The sequence below is a fragment of the Temnothorax longispinosus genome, chromosome 12 (genome assembly GCF_030848805.1).
Source record: "Temnothorax longispinosus isolate EJ_2023e chromosome 12, Tlon_JGU_v1, whole genome shotgun sequence".
In the NCBI taxonomy this organism is placed as follows: domain Eukaryota; kingdom Metazoa; phylum Arthropoda; class Insecta; order Hymenoptera; family Formicidae; genus Temnothorax; species Temnothorax longispinosus.
In genome coordinates this window covers 5,369,137-5,387,551 of record NC_092369.1, presented here as the reverse complement: position 1 = coordinate 5,387,551, position 18,415 = coordinate 5,369,137, and the positions used below count along the sequence as shown (strand labels likewise).

Here is an 18,415-nt window from a genome sequence, read left to right as displayed (position 1 = left end):
GCAAAATGGTAAACTCGGAAAAGCTTTAGGAAAATGCCAAATCTCCTTAGAAACCGGGAGAAACGTCATAAAGCTCTACCGAGAGAGTTACCATTTATCGCGTCCGTATAACCAAAAGCTGATTTGAAATTCTTTGTTTTGCCGTGAAAGTATAAAAAGAAAAAAATTAATGAACGTCCAGAAAACTTTGAACAAAAAATATGAAACTGTGATTCACATTTTAAGTATGTATTTCTTTAATTTATTTTAAACACACAAATTTATTATCCCCAAGCAAGTCTTAAAATATATATTCAATTATAAGTTTTAATTCAAATAAATAAAATGGCAAAAGTCACATTCAGGACGTAAATAGATAAACGTATGATTGAAATAATTAAAGCACGATTAATATAGAAAATACAAAATATTTATCTTAATTGCGTTTAATTACGTTGAATCTTAAAAATTAACAAAATATTAAAAAAATATGTTTAAACCATTCTAAATTCAGTTAAGGGAATAACCACACATTTTGTATATTAATACACATTAATATTTTCATACGCATGTAATATTATTCCTGTGAGGTATCACTCAGAGAAAGATGACTTGCCCGCAAAGGTTGAACTCATGTTAAAAGGATTCTTCGTTCTTCTATAGTAGAAAATTTCACAAGAATAATATGCTAACCAAGCCAATGAATAATTATATTTCCTTCCGCGATCCTAATGTAATTTGCATAGAAACGTATAAATTCTACGAACGAATATATTATATTCTACTTTTTCATTTGTACGATGTATCTACAAATAACGTGAAATAAATTTCCATTACAAAATAATTCAGCAATTCTAGCTCGTTTTTTTACCAGTCGTGAAAATTGTAAATTGATTTGAAAACATTTTGAAAAATTCTCATTTCTGAAAATTATGTAAATATTTTCATTTTTTTAAATTAATAACCGATTAATTATTAACCCCAATTCTTTTAAGCTTTTATATTATCGTGAATGATTTATTCGATAAATATTACTTAAAAGTAGAGAACTATGAAAGAAGAACGCGAGAAGAAGGATATAAAAGCCATTAATCAGTATCAAGTTAACTGTGTAATGTTTTAAAAATTATTCTGGGAAGACTCTATAAGAATATAGCACAAACTAAACTTTAACAAAATCATACAAATAGAAGATAGGATCTATAGGTGAAATTTTTACCATAAATCCTGATAGACTTATCCATATGGAAAGAGTAGATTGTTGCATCTCAAAGTATTTGCGGTGAGATGGATTCGCGTTGTCATCGATTTTTCCCGGGGCTACAGATATTTACGGTAAGCGCATTTATCTCTTACATAAAATACAGTCGTTGTATGCGTTGAATCGAAGAATGAAAGAGAAGAGTTCATGCGATTAAAATTGCACCTACTTCGATAGCAAGTGTAATTGAGCTTCACGAAATCTAAATTGAAATGGATGGGCGGAAGAGAGTTAGACGAGCGCAAGAAACGTCGAAAGAAAATTAGATGCCAAATTGACGTAAAATAACATTCCCGTAAATTCTTGATAACCATTCCAAAATTGCAAATACGAAAACCTCTCGATAATCGGTTATTTTGCTCTAGCAGTATTATTTTAAACAAGATTCCGTTCAAATAGAGAAGAGGTTTCTTCTACCTCCTATTTCGTACACACACACACACACACATAAAACGCTATCGAACCCTTGAACCCTCTCATATTAGGAAGAATTCCCGGAGGAAATTACTCTTCCAGCATGATTCCGTATAGTATAAATGGTGAACTAAACATTTCAGCTCGATTTGTAGGCAAAATCGAGAATGTCAAAATCTTCTTTTGACATTCAGCGACTTTATACAAATTTTTACAAATTTCAGAAATTATAACAATATATTATATATTAAAAGAGCTAATGTGACATCGTACCCAAAATGTAATATAAAGATATGTATTATAATTTAATATATTTTATCCAATAAGTCATATTTTTTCATAACAGACAGTTGTAATAAAAGTATAATAATATATTGATCAAATTTATAAAATGATTTTTATACTTCATACAAATTAATTTGAACGATCAGCGTTACATTTTCCGTCACGTTAATTATCCGCGTTTGAAAATATGCGTTGCGTTACTAACATGGATATTAATAAAGTTGTGAAGCGTCGAAAATAAAACCGTGTGACTTATCCGGAAAGCTCATCTACGTGCTTTATAATTTAAAGTCACGCAAGTCTATTAACACTTGTGTCAAGCTCACACGCTGCATGTGTCAGCCTAATCTTTTCACGATGATCGCGATGTTACAAATTTGTGTTCGCGTGATTCAACGATTTATTTACGATTTTAGTAAATTTTAACGTTACGTGCGACTTACGTAAAATACGTAATTAACTGTGCATTCTATTTCTCTCGTAGTGGAAATCTGGTTTGCGTTACGTTTGCGTAGTCCATCGGAAACGAGTTACAAAGGGAGATTTATGCGCCATTCGCACGGCAGTAAAACGGCGGACGAGAAGTTCGTTTTTCTATCACAACAAAGCTCGCGGTCTTGAATAATTTTCAACGATTAAGAGCATGTCATTTGCAAAACGCATTTCTATACCATTTGCCACAAACACGTCGCACTTTATTAACTCGATGCGCTCATTTTAAAACAGTACCAGAAGATCGTATGTATTAAGCGATGTACTGACAAAGACATCTTCAATAAACGCAACAAATTAATTCAAATTAATTACAAAAGATAACTACGTAAAATTTCAAGAAAGATTATTTTAAGACAAAGATATTTAATATATTTAACTGTCAGATTTGAATAAAAAATAAATATTTAACAGTTTAAAACATTTATAGTATAAAAATTGTAATTGTCCAGTTTGCTAAATAATTTTTAGAAGAAAAAAAACAATTTAGCAGATACGGGTCTGCTTAATTCTGGAGCGAACATCATATAATAAATATATCATGAAAATACTATATTTAATCGAATAGCCTTCAACGACAGTTTCGAGGGAGGAAGGAAATCTCGTGGCATATCTATGGAATCGCCTGAAATCCAATCACGAATAAACGGATTACCAGGGCTTGCTCTATCTTTATTTATACAACAACATCGTTAACCGGGATGGGTTGCATGAAGAGGATTTTCATAAAATTAATGTATTCAGTTACGATGGAGGAAATCATATAGGACAAAGGATATACCTTTTGACAATCTACAATATTTATATAACTTTATTTGAAATATAGAGTATCCTTTGATTTAAGAAATTGAAAAAAAAAAGATGAAAAATAAGATATTGATTTTTGTAACAATGTTAGAGAAAGCAAGCCGTCAATTGTTAATTTTGTACATTACAAATAAATTACTGAATATAGACTGTTTAAAAAATTAGCGTAAGAAAACATAACAATAAAAAATATGTACGGTGCAAAGTACAATACATATATACTCGGTATAACCACTCGCTAGTCTGGTCAATTTAATGCGTCACATCATGACGCATGTAAATTTTCTATAGCGATTTATCAAGTTCGTTCAACGAGCTAACATAAACTTCGTGTCAATAGAGCTAATGCTTTCGCCATGATTAATTATAGATATAAGCATCGGCGCGAAAACCAAGCATTCCAGCACCAACACAAATATATAAATACTCCTGTATATATATGAGATTAAGTACAAGAAGTTGCAATTGTCGAGAGAAATCCGTGCAATGGCATTGATTTAAATAATTATCATAATTATCTAATATCAGTATCATATCAGTCAATGACAAACATTAATAACTATTTAAGTAAAATTCCTAAGCTTCATATGCAAGACAAAGAGAACATCAAAAAACATCTTAAATATAATTAATACAGCAAACGTAAGTAATCAAAGAATATACTAACAAGATATATCTTGAATTTTGATTATCTCAATTCTGCAACAATCTCCGTATTAAATTTTGCGGAGATATTTCAATAACTGATTTTTAATTTCCGCATAGCTGCTACATGTTAACGGATTAATCTTTATTTCTCACGGTTCAACAAACCTCGATATGTACGTTACGGTGTTACTTTTGAAATAGAAACGATGGACTATAGTACAATGGCCGTTAGACAACTGTAACTGAATTCTCCAAATTAGCGCAGCTCTTTGTTCGCGACTCGTTTGTAACGGCCGATGTTACGCGCATACTTGGCGGATCAATTAGCGGACCATTCTAACTCGCATCGTGAAGCAAATTGGTCCGATAACCCGTTTCCATCGGTTTCCTAACTTTCGTTCGGCGATACCAAAAAATTTCTCTACATTCTACATCAACAGAGCCGTCAGCTAAAATCCCCTATATAACCTCGAATATTTATTCTTTCTCCTTCAATTTTCTCACTCACGAATCAAAGTAGAATTTTCATTTATACTCTTCCCTGTGCCGCTGTGCCCCGGATTTCTTCATTCTTTCGACGTAATCTCCCTCTTTTGTCATGACGGGAAATTGGATCGAACTGATCGCGATTGGTCGAGAAATCCCATGCCTTTCGCTGTCATTTCGTCTGGTGCACTTTATTCGGCAGTAAATCGAGAATCGTGGAAGAAGAAAATACGTCCTATAATACCTTCGTTGTCGACTGTTGTAATTATATATGACTGTTATCGCTAGATAACTATATAAGATCGGTGTTTCCGAAATTCTTAACGAAGCACGTGTGTGCAGTGACTTGGAGAAGAAAAATTGACATGTTTTTCTCTGAAAAATCTTTTGCACTCTTTTTGCACAGATTGCTCGACGTCAGCGCAATCATGTCGCTGATGTTTGCCGTCAATTTCAGTAGATTGAGCAATGAGCATTTTAAGAAATATCGAACTTAAAGAAACAGAACCTGTTTAAAAGTAAAGGAAGAGTCCAGGAGATAAATAAAAACGAAAATCGTATCCTGCGTGGACGACGTGAGCTAAGAAAGAAATGGTGAAATGAGAAAACTCTAAGAAAGACGACCGTAGACGGAGTGAAAGCTCATACATCTTTTATAAAGGTGCGGAGAGACTTAGTAACTATATACGCCGCGCGCCGCAAGTGAGTAATCGCATGTATGCTATTCTCTTTTCGAAGGAGAAAAGAAAAATAGTCGAAAGTATAAAGACAAGTATAGTAAAAAGATAATGAGTTGAGACGAGATAACAAAATTTTAATTCAAGTGTCCATGATGAGAATTTTAAATCCCCTGATTAACACGGCTGCTGACCTTCTTCTTCTTTTCAGGGAGTTTTCGCAAAGAAAAAGTAAAGATAATTTATAAAATTATACTTAAGTCTTAAAATAAGTCAAATCTACTCATCGAATCTCATTCCCGCGATTCCTGCTCTTTTATGCGGCACATTCGTTCAGGTCGGATGTTATTCTTTATGGATTACCCAAATGTTTTTCTGAGTAAAAGAAAAAACTTGCAAATACTATTGCTCGTGTATATTGTACTTTTTTTTATCTTACAATTAGTAATGAATTAATCTTAAATTGACGGATCTTTCATAAAGAAGTAAAAAATAAAACATTAGGTTTTAAATATGATATGACCTCGAAAAATTCCGCTCGTCAACGCTTCCGAGTTAATTATTTAAAGTATTCTCGGTGACTTATATAGAGATGCCCATCCCTGCTAAACGAAGCGATATGCTGCCACCTGCTCAAGTCACAGCAGGTAGCGGCTCATCGCTCTCGCCGTATTATATAGTATTACCGCATTACCGCATTCGTATTCGCGAAGCTCCAATACCTATTTCGTAAATAAAAGACATAACAAAGTAAAGAGATCGATCACAAACGAAAATTCGTCTACTTCAAGTAAGCAATGCACCAAGTAAAATTACAAATATAAGCTAAGGCTTTCCCTAAACATCAACTATTAACATATCCACAATTATTTTCTCTATCGGGATTGTTAATATGAACTGTGCATTATTGCGCTTAACGATTATTTAAATTAAAAATGCGCAATGCTGAGCGTAATATGCCAGTCGTTTATGAATAATTTCATAATTCCGGTTATACGTCACACTGCAGTGTTAATGAACACGTGGGAATTGCTTAGCGTTATTTATTGGATTATCATGATAGCACAAATAAAATTTCTACATCGGGACAGGATATCGATATTTGATATACCTATGTATATACAGAAGCTTTTAACAGAATACAAAATATAACAAGAGAAATAATTTGGATTGTGTATTCTTTTCCGTAATAACTGGCAATAGCAGTAAAAAAATAAATATTTTGTTAAAATATAGATATTGTTTTCTTGTAGTCTACCATGACTAGTAAAGATGTTATTATTCCTCATCGAATTTTTCACAAATAGACGACACGTGATTATGCGTTAATAACATCCTGATTATGTGTGAGACCGCAGTCACAGGGTAAGTTATTTCCGCACGTCATAATGTCACGTATGGTCGTCGCGTATTAGAGCGATAAATTTACAAACCGCCCCCGTTACGGAACATAAGTTACAGTTGCGAGCTCTCGGTACAGTGTCACGAAGGATGGAAGATGCGTCAGGAAACGCTTCGCTACCGCGATGCGACATCGGAATTGATTGATGATATCTCGCGAGCTAAATATTCACCCGGTGATATCGAAAATTCCGCGAATAGCTACGTAAGCCGAGAGATGAATCTCGCACATGAAAGCGATTAACGGTATTGTCGATAGCACTCGGATCGATATCGCCATCAATAACCGCGCCAGGGACTTCATCCTCATTATTGTTAATACCAATGCAGGGAGCGAGAGATAAAAAAAATATCATCGGCTTAAGCGTAATAATTTATATAATCTTAACGAAAAATGAAATACCGTGTCGACGAACACATAAATTCATGGACTTTCGGGAATTTTCATACAAGGCGACCGATTTTCCTACGAGAAGATAGGTATAGTATTTCAATTATTCGTCGGTTACTCGCGCTTCGCTCGAGGAAATCCGTTGGAATTTCATCGTGAAAAATGGAGTTCCGGTCGACGGAAATTATGCAAAGTTATATTGAACTTTGCACGAGATACTCGCGAGCGGCGGCCTTCGTTACTAATTCCTGCTAACGACAAACGTGTTATTAAAATATATAATGCGGTAAAAAGTAAGACATCCTGTAAATGCACATTCTCTCTCTTTCTCTCTCTCTCTCTCTCTCTCTCTCTCTCTCTCTCTCTCTCTCTCTCTCTCTCTCTCTCTCTCTCTCTCTCTCTCTCTCTCTCTCTCCCCCCCCCCCTCCTATCTGCAATGCTGTAATGTTATATTTATAAGAATGATATTGATGCTTCAATAAATATGAAAATCATAAAAATAAATTTTTGCCCAGGGACATTAAATATTTAAATTAATTGCAGTAATAGACGTATTGCAAAATAAAATTTCTACAGTTTCTTCGCATTTTAAAGAACATTCAAATAACAGCAATTCGTACGAGATGTATATATCGCATATTAAAAACACAATGTTTTTCTTTTTTTTTTAATTTGACCTGACGTTTTGTATCAACTGCACGACGGACAAATAGAAACATTCAAACGTCCATTGTGCATAGAAAAATATTTGCAGATTTCGGATAAATAATATCACAGTGATCGAATAAAATACATAATTGTATGCCTATCACTTTTCTGACCAAAGTACTGTATTGCAATATTACTAATTTTTCGTACAAACGGAAGCAGAATACAATCTTTAAACAACCGTATAATTTATGAGTGCCACCGAAAACGTTTGCTTTTCCACTTATATCAGATGATTATCGGTGTAAGAGAAAAAAAATAGCAGTGAATCAATATTGTTACAGACAAATTTTGACGCCATGCATTACAAACGTTAGATAATAAGGCAGCAAAATATAGTTTTATCCCACGTAGCCATTCACGCTCCCGCGCATGCATGTGAATCAACACGCAACGAAGCTATGTCGTCAACACATATATTTCTCTCATTTACATAAGACGATCGAATCGGAATGAATGGAATCGTTTACATGCGTGCAACTCTGTATATATGTATGTGTGCGCGTATGCATGTCTGCACGCATTCATCTCTCAGAACAATAGTCCGCGAGTTCGTCCCTTCGCTCCATGTTACGTACATTACAACCCGTATTGCTTTTTCCTCCTTCGACCGAGGTAGATATTTCTGAGAGGGACGGCGCGGCGCGGGCGCCGCGCACGAATGCATCATCTAATTGTGTGGAAAATGCAGTGTAGCCGCTACAGTTCGCAAATGCTCGAGGCACGTTACGTAGTTTTATGAAGCCACCATGCACAAACTATGACGCAATTCTGCGCGCAACGCGAGCAACGCGTCACCGCGGTCGCTAGTCATGTACGACTGAAACAAATGTGTAATATGCCATTAGCGGTATACGGACGAACTTGCTTTTGAAATCGCTCTGGATTAGACGAGACGACGACGACGTTAATTAAAACGAGGAATACATGGCACCGGCAGCTCGAGATAGACTAATTTGTATAGCTACGAACATTCGATCCTTTTTGCATTAAATGCGAATTTGACTCACTCCATTTTCATTTATAATTTTTATTCATGTAGGTATACATATATTCACAACGTCTTATTTTATCTTATAAAACATAAAATATTTCGAAGAGATAAGTTTTATGGTACGCAATCTTGGTATTTATTATTATAGTAACAAAATGCGGTTTAATCAGGTTTAATAAATATGAATTCAGAACCCTTTGAGGAAAAATCTAAACTCTTTATCAATTATATCAAAGTTTTAAAATGGAATTTCACACACATAGATGTTTCCGACTTAATTTTGTGCACTCATCAAAATGCAATATCTTTACAGATTTCCACGTTAATCTCACATAGAGAACGACCGCTATGCTCGGACCGGAGTTTGCGAGCGGTCGCCAGAGTCGGCCAGGCGGTAAATTTGGCGGTCGAGAGATTCGTGACCGTTGGCGAAACTATCGCAGACGACAACCCGGAGATCAAACAAGACATGTACGAGGCGTGCAAGGAAGCGAGAGTTGCGGGTAAGTGTAATATACTTATAATTGTAATAATGGGCACGAAACTGATAGTAAATAAATTGTATACCTATAAACAGAAAAAACCAGAATAACTTTACACAAGCTAACCTGATAAAATTAAAATACAATAAACCCTTCATAAATCGTTAGAGTCCCTTCGCAATCTAAAGATTTATAACAAGATTCTACTACTTAATCGTTTCTATACATACTTAATAAATTAGTGAATATTGAATACGCTATATAACATTCGAATTGGTTATACTCTGTCGGAAGATTTCCATTCGTAACAAAATATATTGCAACAATGTCAATATTTCTCACATTTCATTCAAAGTAAAGAAAAGTGATACTGTGAATTCCATTATAGAACAAACTAACGTACAAATTTTATAGGTGAAAATTATGCAGTACGATATAAACGCAAATTCAATGCAAATGTTCTTGCGAATATTACAATAGTACATTAATCAAAAGTTAGAATAATACAAATATCCAATTGCACATTACAGAGTAAATTCGTATTAAAACTTGGGTATTTTGTACGCCAACATCGTGCATCTGTTGGAGATTATGTAAGCAACTTTAGAATAGTGCAGTATTATCTAGTAAAAGAACAATACAATGCAGAAATTCGCAAAATTGTGCAGTATAAAAAGAAAATTCAGATTTTATTTTATTTTTAACGCGCAATGTACTTTACTACAATAATAATTATTCAAGAAAATATGCAAAAATATAACGCTTAATTATTAAATTTGAAAATAAACACATACACAAGCAAGCAATATTATAACAAAAATTCCATCTTGATAAATTTTATTACAATGATATAATTTGAAGTGTTTTAATACTTTCATCCAGATTATGTTTTATTAAAAACTTTGAATATTCTCCTTTGAGATTATCTTCTTCTCAAGAACAATTTGCATTATACTTGCACCAGTTTCTTTTCCGCGAATATTATCTCAAGCAGATAGATATTTCACTATTCCAATGTTTGGAATAATTATATTACTTCAGATAAACTCGCAATCGGACGATAAAGCCGCTCATGAATATAAAATCTTATCGCGTTGCAAAATCCTATAGCGTTATTTACAAGAATGTCTTATCCTCAGAATAAATAAAAAAATAATAAAATAGAATAGTAGAACATACAACCATTTTTTGTTTTTTAACATTCTAAGTCGTAAGCTTCAAGATCTTCGAATACGAACTATTCGTCAAATAGGTCATAAGAATCTGATTCGCGAAGATTTAAAAGGACGCATCGCGAATTACTCCAACGCGATTTTACGATTCGCGTTACGCACGGAATGACCAATACTTATTCTTTTTAGCATGTAGTTTAGTATCTTATAGTCTATTCGCTTTTTAAGAAAAGCGAAAGAAGAAAAGAGAAACAAAGATAGATAGAAACACGTATGACATTACGGGTTTTTAAATATTTCACACAACTACCGAACATTTTAGTATCATACATTCATGTAAAAATGGTGTTATTGTAAATCGTGGAATTACCGGACAAATTGTTTTAGCGTTGATGGAAAGAGTGAGAGCAAAAATATATTCAAATCCGACCGTTAAAAAAACAATCGTCACCCGTAAATATCGCGACGAAATGAAATAACTTGTGAGATTCATTCCTTGTTATCAACGCCTATTCTGAATAGCGCGAAATATCATGTGCGCGACGAAATTCTAATCGGCAGGTATATAATGCCGCTCCGTGCTGTTCCGTGCATTATAAATAACGCGATCGCGACAAGAATTAAAAGAAAGCGCGATTATTTCTTACAAATTCTTTCTTATCAACGCGTTTAGTTAAGGCTCCTGGGTAGTCACCGCGGCCATATTGGATTCTTACTATCGAGGCGAGGAAAACACCTAATTTTAAGTTGCGGTATTTTCCGAAATAAAAAGACATTTCAATAAAAAATCACGACAGATCGTTTCAGCACACTTCAAAAATTGACCGGATACTATCCTTTTCCCTCGACATTAAACAAACAGCCATAAAACGAAGCCTAAACATACGGAAAACAAGCCGTTTGACGACTATCGAAAGGAGTGGTGAATGTTCCTTCCGCACATATATATTTCTTGCAAATCTTACCATACGGTCAATTTTACGAGTTTCACGAATACGTTAAACGTTAGAGCACAAGTACAGAGCGAATAATAAAGAAATATATCGCAACTTAAAATAAGGTTGTCAACATGTCACAAGACAGAATTCTCCATTGGAGAGAGTGAGAGGAGAGAGTTCTTATTTCTGCCGCGACGGTACGGCGCTACCGTCAATGCAGAGTTCTCGGCTCAGGGACCAGGAGCCTTAATTCATGTAATTAAAAATCTATATAACAGATATCTTTCTACATTCAATCTAACGCAAGCAAATCGCTCGGATTTGAACGCCAACGTTAAACATCGAAAAGATACAAATTGCATCTCTCATACGCAACCTTGCGCTGACAAGAGCACGCAAACCGGAAGAAGGAGGTCTTATCCTCAACGCGAGCTAGGATAAGGCTCGTAACCTTTGAACGTCACTCTCCAAAGTCTTATCGTTGGCAGATTATATCTTTTCGTATCTTCACGCTAGGCTGCACATTGCAGAACGACAAATCTTACTGCTGCTACCATGTAGAAACAGCGCGTGCGATGACCTAGTTTCACCAAATCTTGAACGGTTTTTTGCCACCTACGTATACCTACATATACATAAGAAGAGCCCCGACGTATCTTTGCCAAATAGCGAAGAAATAACGGCCGAAGTAAGGACCGCGGATATTTCTTTCCAGCACACCTGTTCGCTCTTCGGGGAGAATTGTACTATAGAGAAAAGAAACGATCTCGGTAGACTTCAACGTGAAAAGTACCGCGCCACGAAATTGAAGATCTTGAGGAAAGCTTTCGCACTGACAAGACCAATAATACTCGACGTAGATTCAACTAAAGAATGCTCTACAATTCGAGAAAATGTCGATAAAAAAAGACAATTAATACAATATAAATAATAAACCGAGCTTTCGTCACAACCGAAATCAAACAGGATTCTGTACAATGAAAAACGGCGTGTTGACGAATTTAGAGTTTTAGAGTGTCGATAAAAAATTCTCGATAATAGATAAGATGGAAAATTCGATTACTAGATTATGTACAATAGAATATTTTATCGGAGCATGCGAGACATATCAATTCGAAGTAATGAAATAACGTCGAAAGAGCCGCGATATTACAGCGATCGTACGAAGACATGCAAGCTTACTACCTGCTGGCTTGAACAAATCGTTTCGCGTGGTATCGCGTGTAAATCGGTGCACTGTAAGTGTAACTAACCGTGGAATTGCGAACGCTATCGTGCCTGCGGGATTCACTATGACACAACACGCGACAAATTTGTATAAACTGTCAGAGGTTTTTGCATACAGATCACTCTTCGTATGTATGTTTAGCGTTTAGGTTGAGCTACCATTTTATTATCACGAAAATGGTCATTTCTCAAAATAGCAAGTTAAAAATCTTTGTATCTTTGTCAGATACAAAATAGAATTTTAAGTAACAACTATAGGTAACAGATCGCATACGTTTGCGGCATGCCAATCGAAATCGAAATCGAATGAAAGAAGCAAGATATTGCACGGAATGCTTAAACAGTTGGTTATGCTGCCTTTCCTAAGATAACGCTATTTTCGATGCTTCGCGGAATTTAAACTCGTGCACCAGAATGGCGCGCGGCTACAGAGAGCAAAACACATTATTATAACGAAAAGCGACCACCGTAGAAGATAAGTGGCGACATGCCAAATTTATATATTACCAGGGGAAACAGCATATGGTAAGGGCAAAGCAACGCTGAGGAATAGTCGCACCTATCTAATTACAAACACAAGCAAACTGTAATCACTGCCAACTGACAACGAGTGCGCTTAAGCAAAGTGATGGAAGTGCAAACGTTGTGCGCTTAATATCCAGCATCCGTTTCAAGCCGGGTGATAATTACTAAAGAATTACGAAGATACCGTTGTACATTTCATGGTACGTTAATATGCAGCACGTAATATCAAATTGAAAGTATGTATATAGTTGTTCATTTGTTCTTTATTAGCTTCTCTGTCCCATGTCGCCGTTGCGGCGAAATGGTCACCGAGATGATCAATCGGAATCACGATGTACGAGAAACGAATGCAAAAGTAGAGAACGAATTCGAGATAATTGGCAATAAAACGGTTACATGCAAATATAGAGGCTGGAAATATCATGGCGCGCAGGGCGAAAATAAATTGTCCGAGAATTGAAACATCGAACATCGGGGTGAAATCGAAGGAATACGTCGGCGCTGTTAATGAAGTGGGAAAATATCAGGTAATATCGAGACACGCTGGGAATTTTATAATTCCGATTTCGTTTGTACACGATTATATTAATCGACGTCAAATAATAGTCGATTGATTTTAATAATAGACAAAGATAAATGTATCTTTGCATAAATATTACCGATTTATCTTTGTCTTGATATTTTTTACAATCGAATCAGTATAATGTACGAAATAACTCTCGACAGATCAATCAAGTTGATACTACAATCGTTGGTACTTTTGAAATCAAACGCCGACGATTCTACCACAATTTTCTTCGCGCAAATAAGCCGACATTTCCCCAACATAACGGTGATGAATCCATTTTTATGACGGAACTAACCGAATAACAAAAAGTTTTCAGCTTGCAGCGTATACGGACACAAGAGAGCGATTTTTATCATGACGTGTCACTTGGGAAAAACGCGATATAAATTCACTCGGCGTACTTTATAATAACAAACAGTAAAAAGTCCCGTTCAGATAGGGCCATCAAAAAAACCGATGAAAGAAATAACAAATTAGATTACACTGCGCAAACTGACATAAAAAACTGTATAAACGAAAATCGTCTGTATTGTATAAATAAAGTGAGATACTATTAACGAAGAAGCGTAATGTAAATGTAAATATCGGAACGATTTAGCAACGCGGACTGATGGTAAACGCGGATAAACGTTCCGCTAACGAGTAAAGTTAGTGATTCATTAGTCACATTCATCGTCATTGATCGTTTGTAAACTCGCGTTATCATAGTTATCATAAAACGTCGTTCCACGCTATTTACTTCGACAATTTAATGGTATTCACTGATGATGAACGCAAAACCACTCGTACCGTTTCACGCTTGCACAATTGCAAAGCCATATTATATATAAAGAGAGTAATGCTCTCTTGATAATGTTGGAACAACTTTCCTAAAGATACTTTTCGCATGCAAAATAAACAACACCAAATCGATTACCTGTGCAAATACATGTTACATTCACAAAATAGACTAAAATTTAGAGTAATAAAAATATCAATAAAATATATAAAAACTTTTTCAGCACTTCGTGAGATAGGAAGCTCGAAGCTCCCGAGCTTGAACAAGCACAAAAACCATTTCTCTTTTTTAAATTTAGATTTTATTCGGTTAATTACTGCAAGATTGCTATATATTAAGAAGAAATCAGAGAATCTGAAATGCCACGTAATATGGATATCATATCCATAATCAAATCCAGAAATAAATCACAGCATTATATATAATTACAGTTACACGTTATCATCAAAACAACGTATTCGCTTATATGTGTGTGACTGGAGCTCTCCTTATCACGCGAACTAAAGCAACGCATAATTGTTCTTTCAACATTATCGCGTGCCAGTAGAAAGTTACAGGGGTAGCAATTAAGCGATTGATACGCATCTCGGAAAACTTAGTTTGTTCAAAATTCACGGACCGTATTTCATAACAATAATTTGATTTCCTCACATGTTCGTATCGTAATAAATCAAACAAAAAATACAGTTTTTTTCGTTCGTGAGTAAGAAATAAAAGCGTAAATGTCAATCTCAAGTTTGACGTGCTTATCCCGATCCGATGTATTTTGCCCCGTGCATGAATCGTGAAAAGCGCACTCCTAGGACATGCTTCTGCGCGTCGCATCCGAGCAATCTCTCCAATTGCAATCCACCCCAATACATCCTCCAGTGGATGCATCGCGATACCAATATCGAGATAACTGACGTGTGTGCTCTATTTACTTCGTTGCGCTCAAAAATATTTCACTAAAGATCGAAATTAGGGGCAGGCAATTCTATTAATAAAATAGTTTGCCTACATATTATTACATCAACCGTTTATTATTATTTCTTTTTCATAAAATTAATTTTGTAGTAATTAAGTAAAATGTTAAATTAAAAAAAGAAAAATAGTTTTTATCCATTGACATGTGTTTCTTTCATGCTTTGTGAAATACAGATAATATAGAATCATTGGCTCTAAATTGCTTATAATTTTGCTCATAAATACGTAGAAAACAATCAACTTATCGGAATAATAATCTCATCGGAACATATATATAGGTTACGTGAAATCGTATGAAATCAATGCACTTTGATTTTTAAATTAGGTCAAGTTCTCTGCGTACTTACGTAACAGTTAATCTATATAAAACGCTATAAGGATTCCATATCGAACCGACTGATCTTACATGCTGGCATCGCTATACTAATCAGCTCGATAGGACGATATGAGCGATTTGCCTTCTAAAAGAATATAGCATATAAAAAGAGAACATTGTGATATCACTAGTCATTGCATTGAATATTCAGTTCGCACTGTTGAAATGAAAAAGAATGAAGCGGTGCTAGTCTCTCGTTAAACAATAAGAAAAGTATCTATGATACAATATCAAGTAAATTAGCTCTGAACGAGCTCTGCTGAGGTATCAACAGAGATAATTTGCAGTAACCTATGAGAAACGTTTATAAACATTAAGTTGATGAAGAACCGTTCGGAGAAGTAACGTGATGAATAGGATTTAACGGAAAGCTTGCGACATGAACGATAGAACATTGCTACAGGGAATTTGTAGACACAGATAAATTTTATCTATTCTACTCAACACCTAATCCCCGCGTTTTCTCGTACGTACCTGATATAAAGGAACAAATAGTATACTGGTTATAATCACGTGTTCTCTCATCGATTCTCCCTAGAGCAGTTTACCTTTAGAATTTCGCGAGCTCCTAATGGCGATGAACAATTAATACAAGATAATAGCCAGTAGCGATCGTGTGTTTCGCGTTAACTACGGCTCTCTAATTCCGAAAATAATTATTTAATGATACAGCTACCCTTACGTCCCACACTCCAAGTCTTTCCGATCGATGATGATATTATTAGAAAACGTTATGCACAAGTGCAACTTGGAAAAAGTTCCTTAATGTAAATTTATATATTGATTTCTGACAATATATCATATTGCTAGAAAGGACGCTGTGAACGATTTTATATCATTATCAATAAATTATGTACTAATTAATATTAATTACTCTTTTCAATTTTATTCTGACTCTTTTAATATTATGAACATTATGCACTCGTTTAAAAAATATTAAATTTAAAAATTCCGATAATGGAGATTTCAAATAAATAAAAATAATTAACAGTGCTGCATATTGGCTATCCAAGTTTTTCTATAACTTAACGATAAGCTTAAGTTAACGTAGCAAATGTGCAAAGTAACTACGTACGATCGTTCAAGAGCACCCAATTACGTTCAAGAGTAGCCGTCGCACTTAAGTCAAGGGGCTCAGTCATAATTAAATCAGTTACTCCAATTTTACGGTGACACACGATAAAAAGGCGAGATGTTTAATTCATCAGTATTCCTTGTTCCGTCACACTCGCTCGAACGTAGTCCAATCGATCTCTCTTTCAAAAATTAAACTTTGCCGTGGAATTAATATATAGAAGAGATTATTATTTTACATATATTTTAATTTCTGCAGATATGTATGAAATGGAAATTAAAAAATGTAATCTGACAATCGATTATGTTACATTTAGGCTCAGCAATCGAGAAATTATGCGAATGTGCCTTGGAAGACAGCTTGGCTGACCGAGGCTCCGTCGTAAGAGCTGCCAGATGTCTCCTAGGCTCAGTGACAAAAGTCCTCCTCCTGGCAGACATCGTCGTGGTCAATCACGTGCTTCACGCCAAGGATAAGGTCGCCCGCAGTCTCGGGCGCCTCGAAAGTGTCTCGAATTTCACGGAATTCGTCAAGGCGTTCAGCCAATTTGGAGGAGAGATGGTCGAGTTGGCGCATTTAACGGGTGATCGTCAGGTGAGATTTCCTTCTTGCTACGCGATATTTCATTCATGAGTTTCGTACTAACTTCCGTAATACAACCGTGACTCGATTAAACGTTACATTTCATTTTCAGAATGATCTCAAAGATGAGAGGCGACGCGCGCAGATGGCAGCGGCTCGACAAGTGTTAGAGAGGAGCACCATGATGCTACTCACGTCTAGCAAGACATGTCTAAGGCATCCTGAATGTCCATCCGCTAAGGAGAACAGAGACACCGTTTTTTGCCAAATGAGAAGAGCGATGGATCTGATACATTACGTTGTCAAGGATGGAGTATTAGACTGCAGCGAATCTCAGTCCTACTCGAATTCACAGGTAAGCAGTCAAGCTGTTCGTTTCGATTCTTTATACACGCTTGACGATGAAAATATTTTTCATTGGACGTCGTGTTAATATTAATAAAATTTAATAAAACTAAGAGAGTAACCAAATATTTTATAAAATTACGAGATATTAGTTCGATATTTATCTATTCGCGATATCAATTTACAGAACAACACAAAATAGCGAACACGTGAAGAATTAATATAAAAATAATGAGAAAAAAATAATTACCGACGCGAATATTCTCATATTAAAGCTTGCCAAGAAACGCTTGTAATAATCGCGATTCCCAAATAAGCTACATTGACTTTCCATAAAGCATTTATACACACAGATTTCACTCGTGGAATTAAAAGAAATGTATTATGCCGAAACTATTACATACACGTGTGTACAGTGATATCACTAAAAAATAGCTTAAAAAATCGTGAATCATAAATCACCTCACACACCTCAACGTATGTCCTAAAATTAAATAGATAAACATTAGAAATTAAATTGCTGACGAATATCGCGATTTCATAACGAGAGTTTATAAAAACTCCAACCGTCATCCAAAACCAACGATGAGAAGTTTTTATCGCGGAAGCGAAATCGTAATCGTCGTGCCATAAACGACACGTCATATCATAAAGATTGCGAATGATTATTCGCATCGTGCCAAATTGTGCACTCGCATTTACATATCGGCACTTTGACGCGCGTGGTGCTTTCCGTGCCAGATTTTTTTTAGCGTGAGATAAATGAGGAATATTTTACGTGTATGTACTGTCGGCGCTTCCGAAAACCTCTCGAGTCTTTGAAGAAACAACGTCGCGC

At 35.3% G+C, this 18,415-nt stretch overlaps 1 protein-coding gene across 4 annotated transcripts in view; it reads left to right on the top strand.

Annotated features, from left to right (window-relative positions):
• Alpha-catr (alpha-catenin related) overlaps positions 1–18,415 on the top strand; it is a 48,033-nt gene that overhangs the window by 15,215 nt on the left and 14,403 nt on the right. For all 4 annotated transcript variants that reach the window (XM_071795394.1, XM_071795391.1, XM_071795393.1 and 1 more), the window contains 3 exons: positions 8,857–9,046; positions 16,967–17,244; positions 17,345–17,587. In XM_071795394.1, the coding sequence (XP_071651495.1) occupies positions 8,857–9,046; positions 16,967–17,244; positions 17,345–17,587 (711 nt within the window). The remainder of the gene's footprint in view (positions 1–8,856; positions 9,047–16,966; positions 17,245–17,344; positions 17,588–18,415) is intronic.